This window comes from Lytechinus pictus, chromosome 1, assembly GCF_037042905.1.
Source record: "Lytechinus pictus isolate F3 Inbred chromosome 1, Lp3.0, whole genome shotgun sequence".
NCBI classification, from domain to species: domain Eukaryota; kingdom Metazoa; phylum Echinodermata; class Echinoidea; order Temnopleuroida; family Toxopneustidae; genus Lytechinus; species Lytechinus pictus.
In genome coordinates, this window is record NC_087245.1 from 30,447,110 (window position 1) to 30,472,182 (window position 25,073).

The 25,073-nt window shown below is 36.9% G+C and overlaps 1 protein-coding gene across 1 annotated transcript; it reads right to left on the bottom strand.

Moving 5' to 3' along the window:
* Nucleotides 1-603: 603 nt before the first annotated feature.
* On the bottom strand, nucleotides 604-9,827 carry LOC129260789 (33 kDa inner dynein arm light chain, axonemal). The gene is made up of 6 exons (XM_054898764.2): nucleotides 9,583-9,827; nucleotides 4,553-4,701; nucleotides 3,922-4,091; nucleotides 3,326-3,504; nucleotides 2,512-2,676; nucleotides 604-2,104 (listed from the first exon to the last, which is right to left on the bottom strand). The coding sequence occupies exons 1-6, from the start codon at nucleotides 9,661-9,663 to the stop codon at nucleotides 2,066-2,068; spliced, it is 783 nt and encodes a 260-aa protein (XP_054754739.1). The 5' UTR covers nucleotides 9,664-9,827; the 3' UTR covers nucleotides 604-2,065.
* Between the last annotated feature and the right edge of the window lie 15,246 nt (nucleotides 9,828-25,073).

A 25,073-nucleotide genomic window follows, 5' to 3' on the forward strand; every position in this document is an offset into this window, starting at 1 on the left:
AAAAAATCTAATGAACCATCAACATTAAATTGAGGCATTTTATATTACATAACACGTGGGGCAGCTGCTTTTACGACGTCACAAATCCTAATTCTAATACCTTTCTTAATCAGACTTATAGGTGGATTTTCCTCAAACCTTTACCCAATACTAATTATTACTTTCTGATCAGGCACTCGATCTATATATTCATATGTAAAATCGCAAAATATTTACTGTAGAACACGTTTTCATTTTATCTCTTCCACATTATCGTTTTAGTACCTATACATGCATGTATTCTAGTAATGAATTAAAAGTCAAAGCCACATTTGGGGGGATTTAACAAAACTCATGTCTGGCTTAAAATGTAGCTACCAGTGCCAAGTGACCTTTTTGGAATCCTTCAATTTATTTTTACTCATTCATTTCCTATATATGGTCATCATTTTGACAGCTCTTTTTTATCAGAGTGACGCCATTTTGGTTAGAGAGTCACAATTTGGCCTGTATGCTTTTGTTACACACTTGCCTAACCTAGCAGTTCTGCTATGTTGTAATTAACTTGAAGGCTGTACATTAGATGGTCCATTACAACAAGAATGATACACTACACAATATCAGTTCAAAGTGTTAATTTACAAATTTATTGAAGAAGTACACTTTCCCTTTACAGGCAACAAGATCAAGGTGTAGTGATTCATGTTAATTGGAGAATGAACATGAGGAATGCATAGAATACAGGGAGGATACAAATCTGAATGGCAGGAATCGATATGTGTTGACATACAAATACATATTGTAGTAAAAATATGCAAATATGAAGTAATCAAAATATTGAAAAATTCCATTTCAAATACATGTATACAGATGTTTACAATTGATCAAATCTGTTTGCTGATTGTAATGTAATCTTTTCTTGACAAAATAAAATAAAAACAGGATTAAAGAGACACTAAGAATGACATTTCACAGTTATTCCATACCTACGGTATGTGAACAACATTTCTGGACGGTTAACATCACATCGGTAAAGTTGAGAAATCACACACACAGTTTTGCTTCATCTTTCCCGATATTTTACTACAATGCAATTTATGGACGATAATCCACATCTCAGTAGCAGAATATATAATCGAGCAACCATAGCCTGCTTTATACAGCAGTATTATCAGTCCCTGAAATCTTGGCATCTGACTGGCCAAGAACTAATTAGGTACAGAATTTAATCAAATCATACTTATGACATTTAAAAACAAATTAAATGTAACTCTGCCCTATAACGTAAAATATACGGGTGACTCTGCCTAAGTCGAAACTATTTGGATCGAAGAAACTTGTTCGACTTTATTGAAATTTTACCTTGTGTTATTAACACATTTCACATTTTCTTCTCTGAAATATGCTACGAATAAAGCAATTCATTTGATTTGTGGAAGATCAACTTATGCAAAGTCTACTGTACAATCAATTTATTTATTGATTTAAATTGAAAATCTTTAGTAAGCAATAAATAACACTAAAGAGAAATACTTTTTTTTTTTTGGGGGGGGGGGGGTTAGTTTCCTTGTCTCTATGCTAAAGGCACAGATATTCTTTCACAAAAATGTGAGTAACTGCCAGACTTACAACGGGTAACTACAAAGTCGTGAAAACTGTCAAGTAACTGGTTCAGACACAGGGGACGAGTCGGAAAGGGATACATCCACCAGCTGCAAAACCCAATATCTAATGCTACAGCTACACCAACGAACCCGACTCCAAACCTACCGATGGCATGCTATAGGTGATAACATAATAGCTTCGGCCGGTCTGGAGTCGGTTAAGGTGTGACTATAACATCACAAAAATACCAAATATATTATAAATATCAGATAACAAACATATTGTAAATATGCAATATTTGTCACAGGGTAGTGTTTTTGTACATTCCTTTTTAATTGATTTTAATAGGTTTATTCGACAAATATAATGTAATATTTCTACATGTATATACAAGACCATATCCAGGAATATGTACATGTAGTTCTACCTAATTATGTACAAGTATATAGAGAATATTCCGCTTCAGAGGTCACCATTCATCCTACTTCTTGTTTGGAGCAATTATACCTTCCAGTTGTGTCTGTGACAGGAAAGAAATGAAAATAAGGTTATGAGCATATCAAGGATGAACATTGTTTTTAAAATACCGCAATAAAAACTATCATGAACCTTGGTAACAAATAAAGCATGGTAAGAGGTATGAGGGAAAATGGCACAAATAGTGATGTGACCCATCTTTATTGAAAACAATGTCTATGTGTAAAGGCAAAGTGACAAATGGTCAAACAGAAGTTGCCTTTATTCATTCACTACTTTACATTATACAGCATATACTTAGCCCCCCCCCCCCCCCGATAAGAATATGGAAATGTAAGAACAAATATTTCAAACAAATAAACTTATGTTTACAAAATATTTACCCTGATCCCCCCCAACAACATAAATGAAAATACATAATCAAAATAACAAATAATTTGCATTTCATACCTTAAGTTGTTGATTAGTCCTCTTAAGAAACTGAATCTCTTCTGCATGTTTCTTCTCTTCTACTTGTCTCCTCTCATTCTCTCTCTTCTCAATGGCCTCACATTTGGCCTTTAGTTCATTGACCTGTCGTTCCAGCTCGCGCTTCTCTTGCTCTAGGTCTGTGATCTAAAACCAAAGAACACATCCAAATATCCAGTTGGAGTAAGCCGATGTCCAGAAATATATCGGGGGGTATATACAAAAGAAAGTTTTCTAGATGAGGCTGATCTGGCGCCATTTTGATATCTTGCAGCATATGCTTATATGCAGGGCTAACACATGGATTAATCCAGGGATTGAGGGTCACCGAAAGCCATGGATCCCCCTTTTGTTTGGCCTCAATGCACCTCTTTTCTTCTCATTGCCCTTTGAGATTTACTGAGCCTTTGTTTTGCTATGTCTGCATCCCCTTTTAGGTCCACATTCTGAATTCTAGATTAATTCAAACTTTACTGTAAGGTTGTGTTAAACTATGGATAGCCAAATTTGACGCAGATCTCCAACAACATAAGTTTAATGTATCAATGCATTTGGCACTCAAAATTCATAGCTGTCTAGGAATATCAAATTGGCTTCACCACTGAAGCATATGGAAATATTACAGTACACATAAGAATACAGAATACAGGTACATAGGTATATAGATACATGTATATGACATTAAGAGTTTAATTTGCACACAAACAGGAAGGGCATTTGCCTTTTGCCAAATAACCTGCATCATTCAGGTTGCTCTTTATATCCAAATATGACATTGTGGGAATTCCATCTTTACCTTCTTCTCCATATCTGACTTGCCCTGCTCAGCCTGTAGTGCCTTGCGCATACCGAAGGCTACACTGCTTTCATAGAGGGTCTGGTAAGCAGCGATAGTCATCCTAATCTCATCCCTGACCCTGAGAAGGAGTAGTCCACGCTCTGCACACTCAATGGTCACCTGACGGATCAACTCATCTGTGGTGAATCGATCAATACAGAATAGATTATGTAACTTCAAGGAACTATTCTACAGCAATCTGCTGCTCTAAGTCAATCAACTTGTTTAAAACTTCTAACTAATATAAATGTTGAAAATGTTTTACTTTGATTAAATGTGTTTAGTGGTAGAATGAAGACAGAAGACTTTTTTTGACAAAGGGCCTTTTCTTTGAATAAATACACTCAAAAACATTTTAAAAAGAAATCTGGAAGCCAACAATGGAATGCAATCTCAATCATTGATGAAAGTATGGTATGGAATATTTTGGACTAATATGAAATCATGATAACAGAATCAAATGTAAAATCTATTTTCTGTTGAGTAAAATGAGACACTATGCAGAGTTATTAGAATTGATCATTATTCAAAGAATAAAAATAATATATATTTACCAAAGCACTGTGAGTAAAGCTCTCTCCTAACTGGGCAGATACCTGTCTCCCTGGCCTGTCTCTGCTGAAGCCTCATGTCCAGCTGCTCTTGCAGGTTGACCACGTCCAGTCGAGTGGCCGGAGTACTGGACACCTGCTGAACCCAAAGTTGACCAGATTCTGTCCATTCCCTAGGAGCAAAGGTTAAATGATTGGACGTATTTTCTTTTTCCAAGAGAAATTATCTCCTTTTTCCTTTTGTATTTATTCATTTGTATTTTCAGTGTACTACCACACTTATATTTGCCTCTTATGGATAAATATGTTTAGACTGCTTGAAATATCAACATGTATGAAATATGAAACATAACTACATGTATCCCACACAGCATTGCTGACTAATCTGGACTATGTTTTGTTTTAAACAGCACACTGGACTTCAGTCACAAAAAGTTTTCATGAAACAAATAATAGTAAGAAAGTTTAACAATATCAATATCGTTTCTTTTCATATTGTGTACACAATGTCAACAGCCCAAATCTTGAACCATACCATGTGTAAAGGCATAGCGAAAGTTACCCTAATTTTGTATCCATTTTTTTGGGGGGTACCTTTTTCTGATCAATTTGCTGTTCAATAACAATATCTCACCTAGGTGGCAAAATTGAGTTGAGTATTTCATCTGTCTGCTGAGCTTTCTGTGACTCTACAGGTGGAAGTTTACTACCTCCCTTGGGAGGTGGGTTGGGTACTGGGCCAGCATTGGTTGGCTGCTGTGGTGATGTCTTCAGAGCTCTTGCCTGAAATTCACATCAATGGTCGAGAGAATGGAAAATTATGTATTAATTGTATTTCATTGCATCAAATTGAGAAATTGAAAAAATAATAATTAAATTAAACATTCAAAACCAAAGATAATGCAGTAATAATTTATCTACCAATTACAGACTTGTCCCCTATCAACCAAAATTTAAGCCTGTTTTATGAAGATCTTCCTATCCTAGCAATCTTTAGTAGATATGAAAACTGCAACTTTTCATGAATAAGAAAAATGAGACGAATTAAAACCAAAATAAAGAATAATAGAATACTTTTATTTTATTATGAATTACACAATACACAGCAGGTTCCTCTTCAAACATTTTTCTTATTTATTAGTGAGTCCTTGATCTTGGCAAAGAGTGCTCATGAAACATTTAGTGGCCCTAACAAACAACCAGGGTCGGAATTACACGGGGGCGACGGGCGATTTTGCCCCCATGACAGCCCAAATCGCCCCTAAAAATTCTCAAAACCCAATGCTTTGGGGCGACCATTTATTTCAGAATCGCCCCAATAAAATACCATCGACAATGTAAAAAATACTTCACATAATTACGTTCTCCGGCGGCGGAGCAAGTGCATCTTTTATATCGCCCTTGCCAGCTTTAAGTTGAACGGTCGATACAATATATCCGAACCTTCCGTAACACCGGAAGCTTCGCGATTGTAAATAAACGCGCAATGCAATATGGGATGCGGAGTACGCATAGTCTTTAGCACGGGGTTTTTAGAATTGTTGACGCACTTGCCGCATGGCTTATGTACATGTACGCGTGCACGATTAGACTGCACAGCTGGTAACGAGACCACGTGCATCGTACGGTATATTATGTAGGCATGCACAGAATTGTATGCGATCAGCTGGTGATTGCGACTGCTGATTATCGACATCGTCGAGTCGGAGTGCGAGATGGATAAGTTTCTAATTCGAGTTCAACCTGGCTCTGCCAAACGGCCAGAGCCAGCGCCAGAAGCCTCTCCAAATCGAGATACTGTTGAGAAGGATAAGCCAAAAAAGAAACAGTACAGTACAGAGACAATCGACAATAAAGTATTGGGGCCTCGATTGGCTCAAATCTGAGGTGTGTGGAGCTGAAGGCGACTCTAGTGCACTAGCGTACCTACGGGGGGGGGCAGGGGGCAGTCTGCCCCCCCCCCCCTGAGGAGTCACAACCCATGCCCTTTTTTTTTTTTTTTTTTTTTTTTTGCTTGTCAATTGTTTTTGGTTGAAGACCTTTTTTTTTTTTTTTTTGCTTGTCACATTTTTGGGCGGACGAATTTGGGTACGCCACTGCTCTGGTGGGATCACTGTTGTTTATTGTAAGGCCTGTAGCCTACAGTAATTACAGTTAAAAATGTTCTGAGCTTTTAGGCATCACATTGAGTCTCGGAATGTCAAAAGGTAATTGCTGATATGCGATTAAAAAAGTAGCCCCATGAATTTGAAAATAGCCCCAAGATATTCAGTGGTAGCCCCAATGTAAAAAAAAAAGTAGCCCCTAAAAAAAATAAATTAATTCCTACCCTGCAAACAACCTTTGTCAATTCAGGCCTGGAGTCTACGAGTACTAACTAGTGTCAAAAAACAGGTACCTGGCTAGATTAAATCCAAAGAATACAAAGAAAAATCTCGACCTAATGAATTAGGACTAAAGTTACAGGCAGGCGGTGGATAAAATTTCTAGTTGTTTGTCTAGACAAGACAGCAATTTCAGGACATTTGAGATCAATATTTCATCAATCAATTGAAAATTAGATATTATAAGGCACAAATATTCACTTTCATTTTTGCTACAATTAATTTAGAAATTCAAGAGCAAAAGATTATGTCTTTATCTGCTTAAGTGTCTGGAGAACCCATTCCAAATTAGGGAAGGGTGGGAGGCACAGAGGCCATGCCCATGCTGTGTTTGGAGTGTATATTTTGCTCTATTGATTTGTGCATTTTCTGTAATTGCTCCCACCCTCTGGAATAAAATCCCTACAAATATCCAAAATGCTCCCTCCGTGGAAATTTTCAAATCACTTTCAAATCAAGTCACTTAAAACTCACCTTTTCTCATAACTTGTTTTCTTTTTTCTTTTTTAATGGATTGACTGTATATTATTATAATCTGCCAACCTGTGCGCTTTGAAACACCAGTATAAAGCGCCATACAAATGTTATTATTATTATTATTGATTTATCTATGCAGCAACCATCTGTTGATCTCTGAGATTATTAGAAGAAGCAGCTGTACTTTTAACTCCCCAGAGCCCAAGGAATCAAAAATACAAAAACAAATTTAGACAGAAACAAAACTCAACTCTTCATAAATGGGGATAGAGTCTAACGTTAGATCTACTTCTTTTGCTGAAAAAAAAATGCCTAGGAATCTGTCCGCATTAAAAAAAACAAAAACAAACATGCCCCATTACTTCTTTCTCCATTTATCCAACACTGATGGATGCACTAATGCCGACGCAATGTGAAGCCGGTGTTCAGAATTTGTTCCTTCTTAAGTTACTAAACTAAGAGTAAGACAGACTCTAGACTAATCTGACTTGGATCTAACGTTAGCTTAGAAGCAACAAATTCTGAACACCTTCCTTGACATGGTGGTGGTGACCTTAATTTGTGCATAATTACCTAAATTGCGCACGGTAGAATATCTCAACATCCAATCAATATCTTGAAACACTGATATCACCAATTAACAGAAAAACTTCAAAAAGCCACCCAAAATTACTCAGTATGGTAATTTTCTTGAAGGTAATTGGCAAAACATCAGCAAAGTTTGCTACCTTTTGCGTTCGCTCCGAGAAAATCCGAACTTCTCGACAAGCATCAAGAAATCACCAGTTTGCAAGCAGTCTTTTAAAAAAGGTAAAATGTGATACCAACTGAATTTATCATGTTTATGGCATTTTAACCTCCATCTGATACAATCATCTTTCCTTTGGCTTTGTCTGCATTATTTCTTTTCTAAAGCTTTGCTAAACGATCACGCGTAAAATAAGGTCACACATTTTTATGACACTTTTTCAGCCGAGCGTGCATTAGTCGATCACCATGGAATTTTGAGATCGCAATACCAGTAGGGTGTCTGAAGCCACACTGAAAAGTGTCAGCATAAAACACCAACAGGCTGATTTAGGGGGAAATATGGCACATTTTTTCTGGAAATTCAGGCTGCTATAAAAATGTGATCTGAATTAAATATTAACTTGTGTTTGGCATGTATGGAAAGAGAAAATTCAGGGGCTTCTTTTGACAGTAAGGACAAGTTTATAGGATTATTTGAAATGAGGATTTTGGAGATAAATTGCAAACCCTTATTTGTGTGTGTGTTAAGATTGCCATTTCCCCATGCGTTTTCTATGGGAAATGAAATTCTGTTTTGCACAAATTTTTCACTTTGTCGCAATTTTTCATTGTGATCTGGTTTCCAAATCTTTATAAAAATCATACCATCAGAATGAACATAAAAATTCCTATTAGACACTTTATAGACAAGTTTTTGGCATTAATAATAAATTTTTAACAGCTCTCGGAAGCTAAAAATTTGGATTTGTGTGTCCATTTCTTTACTACAGTCTATGGCAGGGAAACTTTGCTGAAAATTTACCTAATATCATTCTCCTTTTTTGCAGCCAATAATTTGATTTTTTTTTAATGTTATAATTGTTGTCATTCTGAAGGTTATTTCTCTTCAATTCAAATTCACAAAGAAAATGTGATATTTCTTGAAATAAGAAAAAAAAAAATTTTCTCCAGACACCCTACCACTTATTTATACCGGTAATGTTAGTCGGTAGTACGGTACCAGCAAAACCCTGCCCTTGACTACTTTATAATTCCATCAAGCGAATTTGACTTTTAGGATCTTGCCTTCCATTTGGTATTTATGATTTTGATTAATTTTTGTGTGAACTGTGAGTGTTAGAATTTTTTGATTGAAAATTAGCTTCATGTGATACGGTATATTATTTCTAAAGACTAAGAGTAAGACTAAAATCAACATGTGCACAAATTATGATCACCCCATCATAATTCATAGTATGGTCGGGGGTCCTAAAGCTGCGCGGGTCCTAAAGCTACGCACCACTCATAGCGCATGCAGTTTTTATGGCAAATGCGCACTCTGTGTGTGGAACTGTGACTGCAGATCTGACGAACGATTCCTAATCAATTTTTTCTACAGAGGTTGCAGTAAATCTCTAAATGCAGAGAAAACAAACAACTATTTGGATTTTTGGAGTTATATTCGCTTTAATTTCATTTTATCCTATAATAATGTGAATATATTTTAGAAATTGAGGCACAGGAAATACTATTTTTTTGCATGATAAATCGAGTGCGTAGCTTTAGGACCCCTTCTACATCGGGCGGCGAAATCAAGAGGTGTTCGGAAAACATGGCGGGATTTTCGTGTTAGTGAGTTTTGCGATATTTTCTTCTTGGTTAATGATCTTCATAATGTTTGCCACAAATTAGTGAAAGATAATTTGTTGAAATATTAAATTTAAAATTGGGATAGTTTTTGTTGTTTGAAAACAAAGTGCGTAGCTTTAGGTCCCCCCATCATACATTCATTATCACTGCCATGGCATACGTGTAGATAAAGTCATAAAGAGATACTTTCTAGCGTGAACAACTCTAAAAATCAGGCTTGTTTCAGCGATAAAGTTAAATATTTCGCCGCCACTATGACTATATAGCCTAATTAAGTCGCTAGCCGCAGTCAGTTTGACAGTGGTCTCGCTCAGCGCTAGCTATCGGATAGGTCCAGCCGTCTTTTCGGTCAGTTATGTGCTCAGAGCAGCGCAGTGGTGCTGCTAAACTTTTTTGCTGCAGCTGCCTTTGCTTTACAACTTACCCGAGGTGTTTTCTTCTCAGTATTTCTGCTTACAAGAACAGGGTTATCATATTTGACTAGTGACGCATTTGGTGGAATCATTTTTTCGAGTTATAAAAATGAATATTCGAAAGAAATTGGGATAATCCGTTGGTTTGAAGAGAATTCTGATACAAACACGAACGAAGATATGGATTGTTGTCATGGGATACCCATAGAAACAAATTCCCATGATGCAGCTGCGCAAGCAGCTATGTCTTCCCGTCATGCATTATTCTCAAAGATGGCGACTTCCATGACCTGGCAAGGTGTGATAATTTTCCTCTATTTTTATTGTTTGTTAATTGGATCGTGTTATTTCTTTGTAATTAATGTACATATTTTAGTTAGGGGTGTAATTAGCGTGATGTTGAGTCGTATTTGGGAAACATTTTGGTTGTTTTTAATGTAGTAAACGCGTTTTTATCGATGGTCAGGGGAGGTGGCCGGGGTCGTTGATCGACGGAACCGACGAAGCTAGCCAGCGTGGCCGTGGGCTGGTCGGCGCTCCCGACGATGCTCCGGCCGTCGGGTGTGTGGACCATGCCGGTATAGCCTATAGGCAGGGCTCCACACTAACCCTTTTTTTTCTACTGGTCCAACCTATGGCATAATTGTACTTGATGCCCCCAGGGGACATCAACTTTTTACCTTGATTCGTGGATCCTCGACCCGACCCTGTTTATCATCGGCGAGTTGATATCCATCCGCGCGTGGTTCGGTTGATCGCGCAACAAATAAAGTAATTGGGGGCATCAAGTGCAAGTAATATAAGAGAGACAAGCTTTAGCTCTCAAGGTTACATTAGCTATCAAGGTTAATTTTGCCAACAAGGTTAATTTTGGCTGCAAGGTTAATTTTGTTGAAATTTTTGGGGGCATCAAGTACAAGTAATATAAGACTAAGAGAGACGAGCTTTAGCTCTCAAGGTTACATTAGCTATCAAGGTTAATTTTGCCAACAAGGTTAATTTTGGCTACAAGGTTAATTTTGTTGAAATTTTTGGGGGCATCAAGTACAAGTAATATAAGAGAGACGAGCTTTAGCTCTCAAGGTTACATTAGCTATCAAGGTTAATTTTGCCAACAAGGTTAGTTTTGGCTACAAGGTTAATTTTGTTGAAATTTTTGGGGGCATCAAGTGCAAGTAATTTAAGAGAGACGAGCTATAGCTCTCAAGGTTACATTAGCTATCAAGGTTAATTTTGCCAACAAGGTTAATTTTGGCTACAAGGTTAATTTTGTTGAAATTTTTGGGGGCATCAAGTACAAGTAATATAAGAGAGACGAGCTTTAGCTCTCAAGGTTACATTAGCTATCAAGGTTAATTTTGCCAACAAGGTTAATTTTGGCTACAAGTAGAGTTACCAAAAGGTCGGCCGATCCACTGAGCAAAATTGCTATGGGCAAATGAAAAGCCAATTGCAAGTGCGTAAACAGTGTGCATTGCCACCATCGTCTGTTCTCGACGGCAAAAATGAGCATTGAAATGCTTTTCCTCAGCAAATTAGTTCATCTTAGTGAAAAAAATTAGGCCCTGTATTTTCTATATTAAAATTGACTTATGTGGGATGAAGTGTCTTACCTTCATGTGGTATCGAAAGTGACGTTTGGAGGTTAAATCCACGAGAAATCCACAGAGTTTCGTCGCGTGTATTCGCTATGGAGAAAAATGCGTGCGATCGCATGCGTTATTGCAAGCTCGAGACGGCGCTGTTGAACTTGGTCTGGAAATTCATAAAAAATAAACAAAAATCCTTGAGTAGGCTCACAATAAAATCATAAAAAATATGCTTTATGGCTAAAACGGTAGTTCTCTTGCCCACACATATCATACTTGTTGTTGCGTAAGAAATCCTTTTTTCATGATAAATATATAGCAATAAATGTTTTAAAAATTATGTTTTCCACATGGAATATGTTTGAAACATCTATATTAGAAGAAAAATGTTTTTTTTTAATGAATTCAAACTAAAATGAAGTTTATACATGCTTGCACTTTTTCATACTACTCAAAAAACAAAATGGGCCGTCAATCAACGTTGGTTACCTCGGCAAGTAGGCGTGGTCTATCGTGAAGTTCGCTGGTGACGTACCTTTCTCGCTAGACTTTACTCAGCCGCCGAATTTAATTCATTCTCCGCGCACGTGCAACTGCAACTTATTATCGTCACTGCACTGCTGGTGTTTGCCGCATTGAGGACAGATGATACAATTCAGATAGAGTTGCGCGTGTACAATGAGTGAAACAGCGCGATCGTTTCATGATCGAATGAAACAGTGTGCCTGTCGAGATAAAATTCATCTGCCATGTTATTTTCTATCGTGTTTTATGCAACTGCAATTGATTTGTTATATTATTTTCTTTGATATTTCCTGTATATGTATGTATGAATTTTATTTGAAGTGAATGAATCATGCTGGTGTCCTTGCCATTGAGGCAGATGAAGATGAAACAACACTGATAGAGATGTGCGTGTACAAGGAGTGAAACAGCGTGATTGTTTTATGATCGAATGAACAGTGTGCCTGTCGAGATAAAATTTATCTGTCATGTTATTTTCTATGATGTTTTATACAACTGCAATTAATTTTTTTTTCTGTGATATTTTCCTGTTTATGTATAAATTTTATTTGAAGTGAATTATTATAAAGATTAATCCAAAACAAAGCAAATAATTGTCGGCTTCATTGTATTCGTGATGAACAAGTTAAGGTATCACAAAATGATGCTTATTTTTTTTATTTGAATGACTTTGAGTAAATTGGAATTGAAAAGGACGTTTAGTGTTTCCTGTTCAGTGCAATTTTTGTTTTCTTTTTTTCATTTCACATTCTCGGGATGCGAACCTCCACTATAATTATAATTAATGAATACCATTATAAACAAAAATATTTGAAAAAAAAAGACTCGCAAAAATTTTAATACTAGTGCAACGGTGATTTTTTTTTTGTTTTTGTTATTTCATTTACTGGGAGGTACGACAGACAAATACCCGGTGTAGATCAAAATTTTGCTAATGGGGGGGGGGGGCTACAATTTTTACCTTTTTAATTTTCGCACCGCCAGTAGGAGGGGTTGCCGCCGCCCATAATTGGGTCCGGCACCTGGATCTGCCTATGGAATGGATGAGGAATAAGGAAAGGGGAGAAAAATAAAGGTGCCCCCTCCCGTAATATATCAAATATTTGTTAGTGGATTTTGTCGTTCATTCTCAAGTGAGGACTTATTTTTCAACTTTTCCCAGGAATTTTGTGTATGGAATGATTTTTTCTTAGCATACTAGGTCTTGAATGCCCCCACTTTGGAAAATCCTGGATCAGCCCCCGTCAAGGTGTATATAGATGAAACTAAACTTGAATAGGGCTCCACATTAATGATTTTCAAAATTTAGCCATTTCCTATTTTCCCCGTTTAACACTGTGAGGTGAATAATTCAAATGCTTTCCCCATCCCATCGCTACCATAGAAGGATCCAGGGGGGGGGGGTCATCCCCCCCTTCCCTGTTGGCGGATTAAAGACCAAAAAATGGAGAAAGGAAGATTAAGAAACAGAAGGGAAAGAGAGGGGGAAAGGGAGGGAGAAAAGTGAATAAAATTAGGGAGGGGAGGCTTTGATGATTTAAAAGAACATGCAAAATTGAAATTTTCGCTCGCGCTTCGCACTCGCATTGCTTATTTTCGATGAGTACATATTGCTCAATAGGCTGATATATATGAGCTTGACATTTAAGCTTTGCAGTCAAAATACAAAACAAATACTGTACGGTCAGCTAGGACATTGAACTTTCATTATTCTTTTTGATTTATACCTCGGTCACATTTGCTCTGCGGCGGCCGTACGGAGAGTCGAAATAGCCGTTTTATTCATTTTTATTCAAACCACCTATATTGTGCTTAATTTGACCTTTTCACATCGGAATATCCAATATTATCAGTTCGCGCTTCGCGCTCGCATTATTGATTTCCGTGGTAAAAAGTGTATTAAGAATGCACAAATTCTAGAACACGCATGTTTATTGAGAAGGACGGGCTGCTTATCCTTTATTGAAAACAGCATGCTTAAATTATCTCGCTTCAGATTATAATATAAAAAAAATTCTTCTCGCTCTTGCATTATAAAATAATGTAAGACGGTAACCAATTACCCACCCTTTTCACGATTTAGAAAACATAAATATAAAATAGTGTTCCTTTTAGGTCTATATATCTCAATTGTTATCCGCTCACGCTTCGTGCTCCCACTGTGTTCTGTTCATACACAAAGTGCTTGGAATGTCCATTTTTATGGTCAGAATTTCAAACATTTTAGCTCGAGCTTTGCGCTCGCATTATTTTGATTGAAATATGCATCGTTTTCTTGGCTAACTGTAAACCGCCATTAGCAAGTCCCTTTTCGATCAGGCCAGAACGTATATTTCTCTCTTTTCTTACTTACTTTTTTTTTTGCTCCTTCGCGCTCGCAGCAATTTTAGTAAAATACGCATCTTGTTCAAGTTCACAAACATTGCCCAGAATGTTCAATTTTGAGGATAAAAAACATGAAATTTCAAAAATATTTTAGCTCGCGCTTCGCACTTGCACTATAGGGGCTATGAGATTATTGTATATTGTATTTTGTGTATGCTGTTTAATGAGAATAAAGAAGTGACTGTTAGGACTACCCCTATTAACTTTGAGCGGCTGATTGTGGAAAATACGGGTGCAAATATTTTTCGGCCCCTTCCCCGGTTTATTTCCAATTTGTCTAATTGCCAACTCGTCTACTATCGTTTGGTCCATCAGTTCGTCAACTCACCACATAGTCTTTTTTCTTCTTCATTTAGTCTAATGCCATTCCGTCTAATGACCAGTGGACCCAAAAGCCATTTGGTCCATATACCATTTCATCTAATTGGACTATAAGTGTATGTGCAAAATGAATGAAAATAAAATGGGTATTAGACCAACCGGTTATGAGACTAAATGGTCATAGACGAGATGGTTATTAGACGAAGTGATGATTGGACCAAATGGTTAATGGACCAGTGGCTGTTAGACGAAATGTTGATGGACAGATTGGCATTAGACTAAATGAAAGTAGACCATGTAGTGAGTGGACAAGTTGGCCGTAGACGAATTGGCACCCCCCCCCCCCTATTGGCGATAGATCCGCCCATGCACTACTACTTCTTTCTTATCTCATTATGATCTCTCAGTTCCATATCCCCCCCCCTCTCTCTCTCACTCTTTCTACGAGGACTCTTTTATCGTATGCATATCTTCCTTCGATTTCCTCCCCCCCTCTCTCTCTTTCCCTCTCCTGACTGCTGTTCCTTTATAGTTAATTCCCCTCTTTTCTCTCAAACCCCCTTTCTGTCTCAACATCTTTGCCCCCCCCCCCCCCCATCGGCTTCTCTCCCATTCGTAAATTTCATTCAATTATTCTACCCCTTTCAATATCTCCAACATGATTCTATACTCCTCAATGTGCCATACACACCTTGAGAGAGAGAGAAAAAAACCCTCAAGAGATAAATGGGCAGAAATAGCATGGGTCAAAGAAAGAAGCATTAATGGTTCAAGATTATGGGATTCACAGAATTTAATGCATATGTAGAGTAAATACATGATTTATAATGTAGTAACATATTGATAATGGCAGTTAAAAGGAGGGTAATCCTTGTGACTTGGCCTTATAAAAATTTTGGCTCGCGACTTGCGCTCGCATAAACGGTTAAAAATATTACCTGATACATCATATTCATAATTACAAAAGTGCTTGAAATTTCCAGTTTTCATACCATGTTATCATCAGATTTCGCGTCTCATTAGGCATTTATAGATCAGATATTAATTTTAATGGTTTAATTGTCCTTTCTGTTTCATCTCGCGCTTAGCAAGAGGAATAGGAAGATATTCATCACTTTCATGTCCCGGTCCTTTGTCAAATCTATCAGCTCTTTATTAAGTGCGATCCAAATCCACCTCACAAAGTACTTGAGCTGAAATTGACCCCTTTTTCAGATCAGAATGTCAAATAGTTTAAGGTCGCGCTTCGCGCTCGCTTTGATTTTCAATTTCATGTTAAAATATATATTCAGAATGCCTAGATTGTAGGCCTAAATCGGAAACACGCGAGCGCATGTCTATCTAGATACTCAACTTGTTAGTATTTCAATCATTATCCAGTTTCTGAAAAACAAAATTCTGCTAGCGCTTTGTGCTCGCATTTTTTATGTAGGAAGAACCCCTATTAATCATCCTTATTATACAAAACATGAATAGAGTGTCCCATTTTTTAGGTCTAAATCTCGATATTTTTTTCCCGCTCGCGCTTCGCGCTCGCATTAATTGTTTTATAGCGACGATCCTGTTCATGGTCACAATAATCGATTAAAATTGTCCATTCTTTATGTAGAAGTGTAAAAAAAAATCGGCTCGCGCTTGCATTATTTTATTGTTGAAATATGTAACGTCTCCATGGCTAAGTGAAATAAGCAGTCCTTAACAGGTACCTTTTTGATCAGTTCAAAACGTATACAAAAATATTATGCTCGCGCTTTGCGCGAGTATTATTAAAGTAACAAAGATCGGCAATTTGACATCCTTTTCCATGATGATTTAAAAGACATGACTAGACATGTCTCGTTTTTAGGTCTAAATCTTCCAATTTCGTGCTCGCGCTTCGCATCGATTGCTAAGTTATATACCTATCCTGTTTAAGTTACAAAAAGTGCCTATGATTTCAATTCTGTTCGCACTTCGCGTTCTTAGTAATTATTTAGTTGCATACACATCTTTTTCATGATAAACATTGCCCAGAAATTTCAAACTTTGGGGAAAAACATAATTTTTTTAATAAATTAGCTCGCATTATATAAAAAGGGTTATGATATCATATATTTATGTTGATTTATAAGACAAAAGCTAAGAAGTGACAATTTCTTCATAGAAACAAATATAAATCATATTCGCGCGGCCGATTGGGGAAAAATAATGGTGAAAAAAAAATTGGCCCCCCTACTACTTTCTATTTTTTTTTATAGTGAGAGAAAAGAAATGTTTACAATTTGGTAACGAAGAATCATCGGGAAATCAAGGAGTACCAAAAGGTAAAAACGTTGATGTCCCCTGGGGGCATCAAGTACAATTATGCCCAACCTATTCATTTTTTTAGGGGGTCCACTGGAATTTAGGGGGCACGCAGGAAAAAAAAATTGACAAGCAAAAAAAAAGGTTATCAACAAAAAAATTAGGGGGGGGGACGATCGTCCCCCCACCTCAAATTTAGGGGGGGCACACCCCCCCCGCTGCCTATGGGGGATGTTGTTAGCTTTTGGGGGGGCTAAATTTTTTTTCGGCCCCCCCCCCTTTGATAACCTTTTTTGTCAAACATTTTGGTGCCCCCCTAAATTTTTTGACTGCCACCGCTAATAGTGCCCCCCCCCCCTTGGAAATCCCGGACCCTCCCTTAATTGCCTAGATATAGATGTTTAAATAGTTAATTATTTTGAAAGTCAGAGTGCCCTCGCCCCCCCCCCCATGCATTAGTTATCATGGCATAAAACTTATGTCATATCTAATCCTTATATCAGCAAGAGGTCAGAGCATACTATCCGTCACCAAACGACTGCATTTGAGCCATTCATTTTCCCTTTTCTCTTCTTTCTATTATTTTCTTGTTATTTAATCATTGTTTATTTGTATAAGCTCGGATCCGAGACTAACTGATACGGTGAACGTACTTTCGTTCGAGTTGTGTATTTGCGTAATAATAGACCGAGACGAGAAAGGACACGCCCACAATCCCTCGTTCAGTGCCGAGCTCTGTGCCGTACGTGTCGACCAAATTTCAAAGAGAAATTTGTACACAAATCTGTCACAGTTCGGACCTAATTTCGCCTCAGATTAACAGATATTTAGATCTCTTTGGAACACTAAAAGTCATTCACTTGGGGTTTTTGAATATGCTGATTCAGGTGAGGTACTTTTCAATGCTTTTAAACATAGATTTAAAAAATTAGATTTTCGTTTTGGGATCCCTACTACAAGGTTAATTTTGTTGAAATTTTTGGGGGCATCAAGTGCAAGTAATATAAGAGAGACGAGCTATAGCTCTCAAGGTTAAATTAGCTATCAAGGTTAATTTTGCCAACAAGGTTAATTTTGGCTACAATTAAGGTTAATTTTGTTGAAATTTTTGGGGGCATCAAGTGCAAGTAATATAAGAGAGACGATCGAGCTATAGCTCTCAAGGTTACATTAGCTCTCAAGGTTAATTTTGCCAACAAGGTTAATTTTGGCTACAAGGTTAATTTTGTTGAAATTTTTGGGGGCATCAAGTGCAAGTAATATAAGAGAGACGACAAGGTTAATTCGTTTCGACGATGTTATGAAGGCTTGCGCGGCTAGAAAATAGAAAAAGAGGGGAAAGTGGGGTTAGTAGAATGTAAACTTCTGAATAAACGTGCTGAATAACTGGAAAATTTGGGGGCATCAAGTACAAGTAATAATAGAGAGTTTATTCTCTAGCTATCATCAAGGTTAATTTCGTCAACACTTCTAGGATTACTTGCCGGATCACTGCTTTCATCAATTTTGGGGGCATCAAGTGCAAGTAATATAGAGGATAGATGAGGAGGCAAGGATGCGCGCTCATCTAGATGCACCTGTTTGCGCATTTGTACTCGCATCTCATATGGGGTGCGCTAGCGCAAACCGGAACTACTTTCTATTTTTTTTTATAGTGAGAGAAAAGAAATGTTTACATTTTGGTAACGAAGAATCATCGGGAAATCAAGGAGTACCAAAAGGTAAAAACGTTGATGTCCCCTGGGGGCATCAAGTACAATTATGCCCAACCTATTCATGTCGGACCAGTACTCAGTAGATACCCAGGTTTTCAATTTTTTACTGGTCCGAACCTAAAATCTACCAGGGGCCTGTTGCATGAAATGGTCTTTCGTAGACGTAGAACCATTCTAGTACTAGTAGTAGTATGATGGTGGGCCCCAAGTCTGCGCACCTAACAATTTGAGTTAAGATTTAACATGAATTTCTTCTTATTTCACAAAATCTTTTGGTTAATAGTGTTCCTTATATTATTAAGAGTAAGTGTACCAAATTTCTCATTAAGAAATGAAAGAAAATATAAGATTTTCTTGAAAAAACCTCGGGCAGTCATTTTCAGATTGAAAAAAAAGAAGATACCCCATGTCTGCGCACTCATTCACTTTGCACACGATTCAGGGATTTTGATGACAAAGGCTGCATTTTGAGCCCGTCACATGAAATGCCCTGAATTCATTATTTTTCCACCATTTTGAGTCAGATTTTTTAATGAATACCTGTCTAGGTATTGCATGTGTAAAGTTGCTCGTGCTCGTTGCGTATCTTCTTTTACTAGAATCGCGCAGATACGCGGGTGCGCAGACTTGGGAGACCACGCAGACATGGGGGAACTGACCATACTATTTTCTACGTAAGAACGAGATATCGCTCAACTGTTTCACAAAGCCGATTTGGGCGATACGAAGAATGGTCCTTGGAAAGACACCTCCAGACATGTCCTATGTAGGCATGATCTTCTTTGCACACCGCCCGCCACCGTCGGCATTGAGAGAAAATGCGTTTACGGCAAGCCACACTGACATATCACCTTTAAAAAATTTTTGGGTTGCACACTCACACTGATGCATTTTATCTGGGATGGCGCCAAAGTTATTTTTTATATGGGGGCTAGTTGTCATCAATTGCAGGTCGTCTTTTTGCACGGCAAGACGACCAAAAACATATGTCATTTTAACTTCTCCGGGCTTTATATGTCCGGGGGTAATGTAGGCCCCAATATTTTTTTTTAATTAATATGTTTTCTTTTATGGTCCGTCCTATCCCCACACCATTTCCATTATTTTTTTTTGAAATATCGAAATGGGCGGCACTATCTCTCTGACCCCTCATGCTTTCTCATTACAGATAATTAAACAACATGAAAACAAATTTCTTTAAAAGAAATTATGTAAGGTAAAAAACGTGTTTATAACGTTCAGCCAAAAAAAAAAAAAAATACAAAACTAAAATGTTTAACATGGTAAATCATTCATTTATTTTTATTTCATTTTCATTATGATTATTTTTTTTTGCTGAGATTAATTTTAATCAATGAAAATTAATTGTCGGATTTGGGCTTAACTTGAGATGTACTGAAACAGTGAAACAAAACAAAAAATCTGCAGTAACAAAATACCTAATTGAATTTAAGATACAGATTAGGCCTATAGCTTACGAATCCATCACAATCATTATAAATGAAGATAAGCTAGTTCATTAAAGAAAAAATTATGGAAATGAGTCCATACAAAGAGGCGCATTTTCACTTTAGGGTAGGCCCCTTTAGGCCCCTACTAAAATGTTAAAGCAATAATGTATTCTCTACTCCTCAACTTTGAAATGTTGAACATATATATTTTTTATATTCTTAAACCTTATTCTTATATAAGCTTCCATAAATTGAGTGATCAACTTTTAAAGATTACCAACGTTTATGATCATTGTAATATTAGCATTATTTCTGTAAATAGTATTTTTTCCATTGCGGATTGCACACCTTTTTCTATGTTTTAATTGTTATTGCAAAGCACTACTTTATCCACTTGGACATGTTTGCAGCAATTTTCATATTTTCCTTGTCTTCGGTTACTCATCATGCAACTGAGGTATGTTTATACTCTAAACACTCACATTTGTATTTCTTGCGTTATATCTGACAAATAAAATAAATAAATTAGATTTTTCACACGCAGCCTCTCATATTTTCCTTTTTAGTCTCATACAATCAGACACTGTTGATTTTGTTTACTCCATTCAAACCCTATTTTTACCTCAACAGATAACATATTAACGCATAATTTGCAAAATCATCATTATATATATATGTTTTCTATAATAAATCAGTATATTGAACTAATAAAATGTCGAAATTACTTAGTTAACTCTTTGCCCGCCACGGACGACTCGCTGCACATACAGCGGACTGCCAACGACGACTCAAGTCACAGTTCGCACACAATGCATACGGAACGCATTTAATTGTAATTGTGTGCACACAAATACAATAGCGACGCGTGTATTGCATTGTTTACGAATCTAGCTTTCGTGTTATAGCTTTCGCCGACATTGTTTACATTGAGATTATTCGCGTAAAATAGAGTTTTTTGAACTGCTTTAGGATATATTTCGATGAGCTTTCAATAGCTTGCACTGCTTTTCTTGTAATAAAAGAATGATACAAATTGCCACCTCCCTATAACAATAAGGGGATCAATAGGACGGGAAGTCTATTGAGAAGTAGCCAGGGACAATTTCAATAGAAGAGTTTAGTTCATTGTCAGTTTACTCTTTTTGAATGCCCCATTTCAATCCTAAACTGCTTAGCTCATAATGACCATAAAGACATGGATTTGGTATGTAATGAAAGCTAAAGAACACATCTTTTCAATGGACTAACTTAGAAATTTAACCTTCATTAGGAAGTATTGAATATAAGAGGTATAAAATACCCTCCTAAACGAAAAATTGGAAACAGAATGTAAAGTTAAAATTCTCAACATTTATGATTTTATACATAGCAAAAATGATACCATTGGCAAGAGTATTAATTTCTCTAAAACTTTGCTACACAATTTTTTTCAATACAACAAACCAGTAAAAAGTTATTGTGAGTTGAATAAGACAGTGCACGCAAACCCCCTCTGAATGTGGCACCCCAAAATTAATGTGGCGCAGAGGGGATAGTGTACGTGGCGGGCAAAGAGTTAAATCAATTTTTATGTCGGACAAGGGTCTCTTTCGTTGAAATATCAATGAAAGGTGTCTCTAAAAGGACACCGTGTTCTAAATAAGTGAAATAATGAAAATTTCGATTTTATCCAGTTATGTTTGTGAATCTTGAAAGTTTTTTGTCTCACCTGCATAGCAGAGTGAGACTATAGGCGCCGCTTTTCCGGCGGCGACGGCGGCGGCGGCGTCAACACCAAATCTTAACCTGAGGTTAAGTTTTTGAAATGACAGCATAACTTAGAAAGTATATGGACCTAGTTCATGAAACTTGGCCATAAGGTTAATCAAGTATTACTGAACATCCTGCCTGAGTTTCATGTCACATGACCAAGGTCAAAGGTCATTTAGGGTCAATGAACTTAGACCATGTTGGGGGAATCAACATCAAAATCTTAACCTAAGGTTAAGTTTTTGAAATGTCATCATAACTTAGAAAATATATGGACCTAGTTCATGAAACTTATACATAAGGTTAATCAAGTATCATTGAACATCCTGCATGAGTTTCACGTCACATGACCAAGGTCAAAGGTCATTTAGGGTCAATGAACTTTGGCCGAATTGGGGGTATCTGTTGAATTACCATCATAACTTTGAAAGTTTATGGATCTGATTCATGAAACTTGGACATAATAGTAATCAAGTATTACTGAACATCCTGTGCAAGTTTCAGGTCACATGATCAAGGTCAAAGGTCATTTAGGGTCAATGAACTTTGGCCAAATTGGGGTATTTGTTGAATTACAGCCATAAATTTGAAAGTGTGTTGGTCTAGTTCATAAAACTTGGACATAATAGTAATCAAGTATTACTGAACATCCTGTGCAAGTTTCAGGTCACATGATCAAGGTCAAAGGTCATTTAGGGTCAATGAACTTTGGCCAAATTGGGGTATTTGTTGAATTGCCATCATATCTCTATAAGTGTATTGGTCTAGTTCATAAAACGTGGAAATACGAGTAACCAAGTATCACTGAACATCTTGTGCGAGTTATAGTAGTTTTCAAAATCAGCACTGCTGCTATATTGAATCGCGTGATGCAGGTGAGATGGCCAGAGGCATTCCACTTGTTCTCTTTTTACCTCATAAAGTACGCTCCATACATCAATTCTACAATCAGTAATAAATAAAACATTATTTGATCCCCTTTTATTGAAATATATGATTTTATGAAAAGTCGTCATTCCGAAATAAAAGGTTCAGGTGACGATGAAGACTAAATATTTTTCCGATACTATCGATATCAAATGATGTCGCGGACTTGAAAGACAAAATTGCCTTCGTGAAACGGAAAGCGCTGATTTGTCGCCAATCTTCCTATCTCGGAAGAATGGTCCTAGGACGTTCCTACGTAACGCTCATCTCGTCATGCAACAGGCCCCAGGGTCCCAAAAAATAAAGAAAACATTTTTAAAAGGCTCGAGTTTGTTTTGCTGTCCTTGTTATCCCCCCCCCAAAAAAAAAAAAAAAAAGTGAAGGAATGAAAGACAAAAAGAATAAAAGAAAGGAAGAATAAAGAAAGTATAGATGTGAAGGAAGGAAAAAAAGATCTAAAGAAGGAAAGGAAGAACAAAAATTAGAAAGGAATGAAGGAAAGAAATGAAACATAATAAAGAAAGAAAGCTTAAGAACAAAAGACAGAAAGTAGTGAAGGAAAGAAAGAAGAAGCAATTAAAAAGAAAGGGTAAAAACTAAAATGAGATGGAAAGAAGGAAAAAAGAACAGTAGAGGCGCACGGCCAATATGGGAGACTCTCCAATAGGGGAGACAATCTCCCACATTGGAGACTTGCTTTGCAAAAGGACAAAATTTTGTCTCACTGAGGTCATAAGCCCATTTGTTTTGTGTGTGATTGACAACAAAATTCCTTATCAAAACAAAAGTAGACGGTGAAAAGGGGTAATTTTTCATGAGGAATCTGCTTATCACATTTTTATTTGCCGCCAAGGTAATCCTTTTGCAGCAAATGTAAACAAAGGAAATTGGATACCCAAATTCTTTACAAAAGTCTCTGTTAAAATGTTATTGGAGATAATCTCCCACAATAGAGACAGTCTCCAATATTGGCCGTGCGCCTCTACTGAAGAAAGAGAAAGAAAAGGTAAAATGATAGATAAAGAAGGAAAAAAAGAATGAAGGAAGCAAGCAATATAAAAAAAGAATGGATGAAAGGAAGAAAAAAAAGAAAGACAAAGAAAGGAAGGAATGAAAGAAAGAGAAAGGAAGCAAGCAGTAAAAAGAAAGAAAAGGTAAAATGATAGATTGAACGAACAAAGAAAGGAAGGAATGAATGAAAGAGAAAGGGCTGAAAGAAGGAAGAAATAAAAAACAAGAAAGGGTGAAGAAATGATGGATGGAAGGAAGAAAGTAACATAGAATGAAGGAAAGAAAGGGTAAAAAGAAGGAAAGAAAGAAAGAAGAGATAAATATAGGATGGATGGACTCAAGAATTAAAGAAAGAAATTTAAAAAAAAGAGAAAAAGAAGTAGAGAAAAATATTTTTGTGAAGGAATGAAAGAACAAATAAGGGAAATTAAAAAAGAAAGACAGTAACAAAAAAAATGAAAGAAGAGAGGGAAGAAACAAAGAATGAAAAGAAAGAAAACTGAAAATAAATTGTCAGTTTCTTTTTGGCTCAATTGAAATATAGCTACGAAAGAAAGTCAAAAACCAAGTGTATCAACACACACAAATGCATATATGGGGCTACCATGTATTCAGACGATATCACTCGAAGCCCGATCTATTTGAACTCAAAACAAGTGAAAATTTCTCCTTTTACTGCTTACAAATGACAGTTACCCCAATTTTTAGGAAATATGGACATTATAAGAGCTTTTCATGAGTGAATTTTGACAGTTCGGTGAGAGATTTCTGCCAGAGGTTAGCAAAGCTTCGTTCGTGCAGCCAGTAGAAAATTTACCATGTGGGCTGTGTGGCTGGCTTCATGTACACTGTATGTAATACCCAAGTAAAAATTACATGCGATTCTGTGTGTATTCTGTGTGTGAATAACAGAAATTAACGGGAGGAAAATGGTTTGCAATGTGAGTCATGGAATTATGTTTATGTTGGACCAGTGAATTTGACCATTTCTGGAAAAGTTACTGGCCCAACAATGGTTTGTATTACTGGTCCCATAAATCTTGCTATTTTTGAAATAATTACTGACCCAACAATGATATTTTTTACTGGTCATGACGGACCAATAAATCTTGCTATTTCTGAAAATCTACTGGCCCGACAGCGATTTTTACCCGTCTGGGACCGTCGGACCAGCGGTAGTGTCGCGTCCTGGTATAGGTACCAATACCATGGTCTGTGTATACTGTATGGGTGAATACCGGTAGAGAAAAGTCCCCAAATACCGACGAAAATGACTTCAACTCCCTCCCCATCAGTACCTCTAGCGAAGTTCGTGCAGGCTCCACTTCACTACCGCTACACTACGCTCCACCTACCCGAACTTCGAGACCATGAACTCGATCTGATATTTCGAGTGACAAAGGTGGGATTTTATGGGGGGGGGGGAATATAAAATTCATGCAACATCACGATCTTTAAAAACAATTAAAACTAATATTCTTACTTTACAAAAAGTTTCACTTTTCCATGCTTCTATCAGTCTCAAAATTGGTGATTTAGAGTCAAC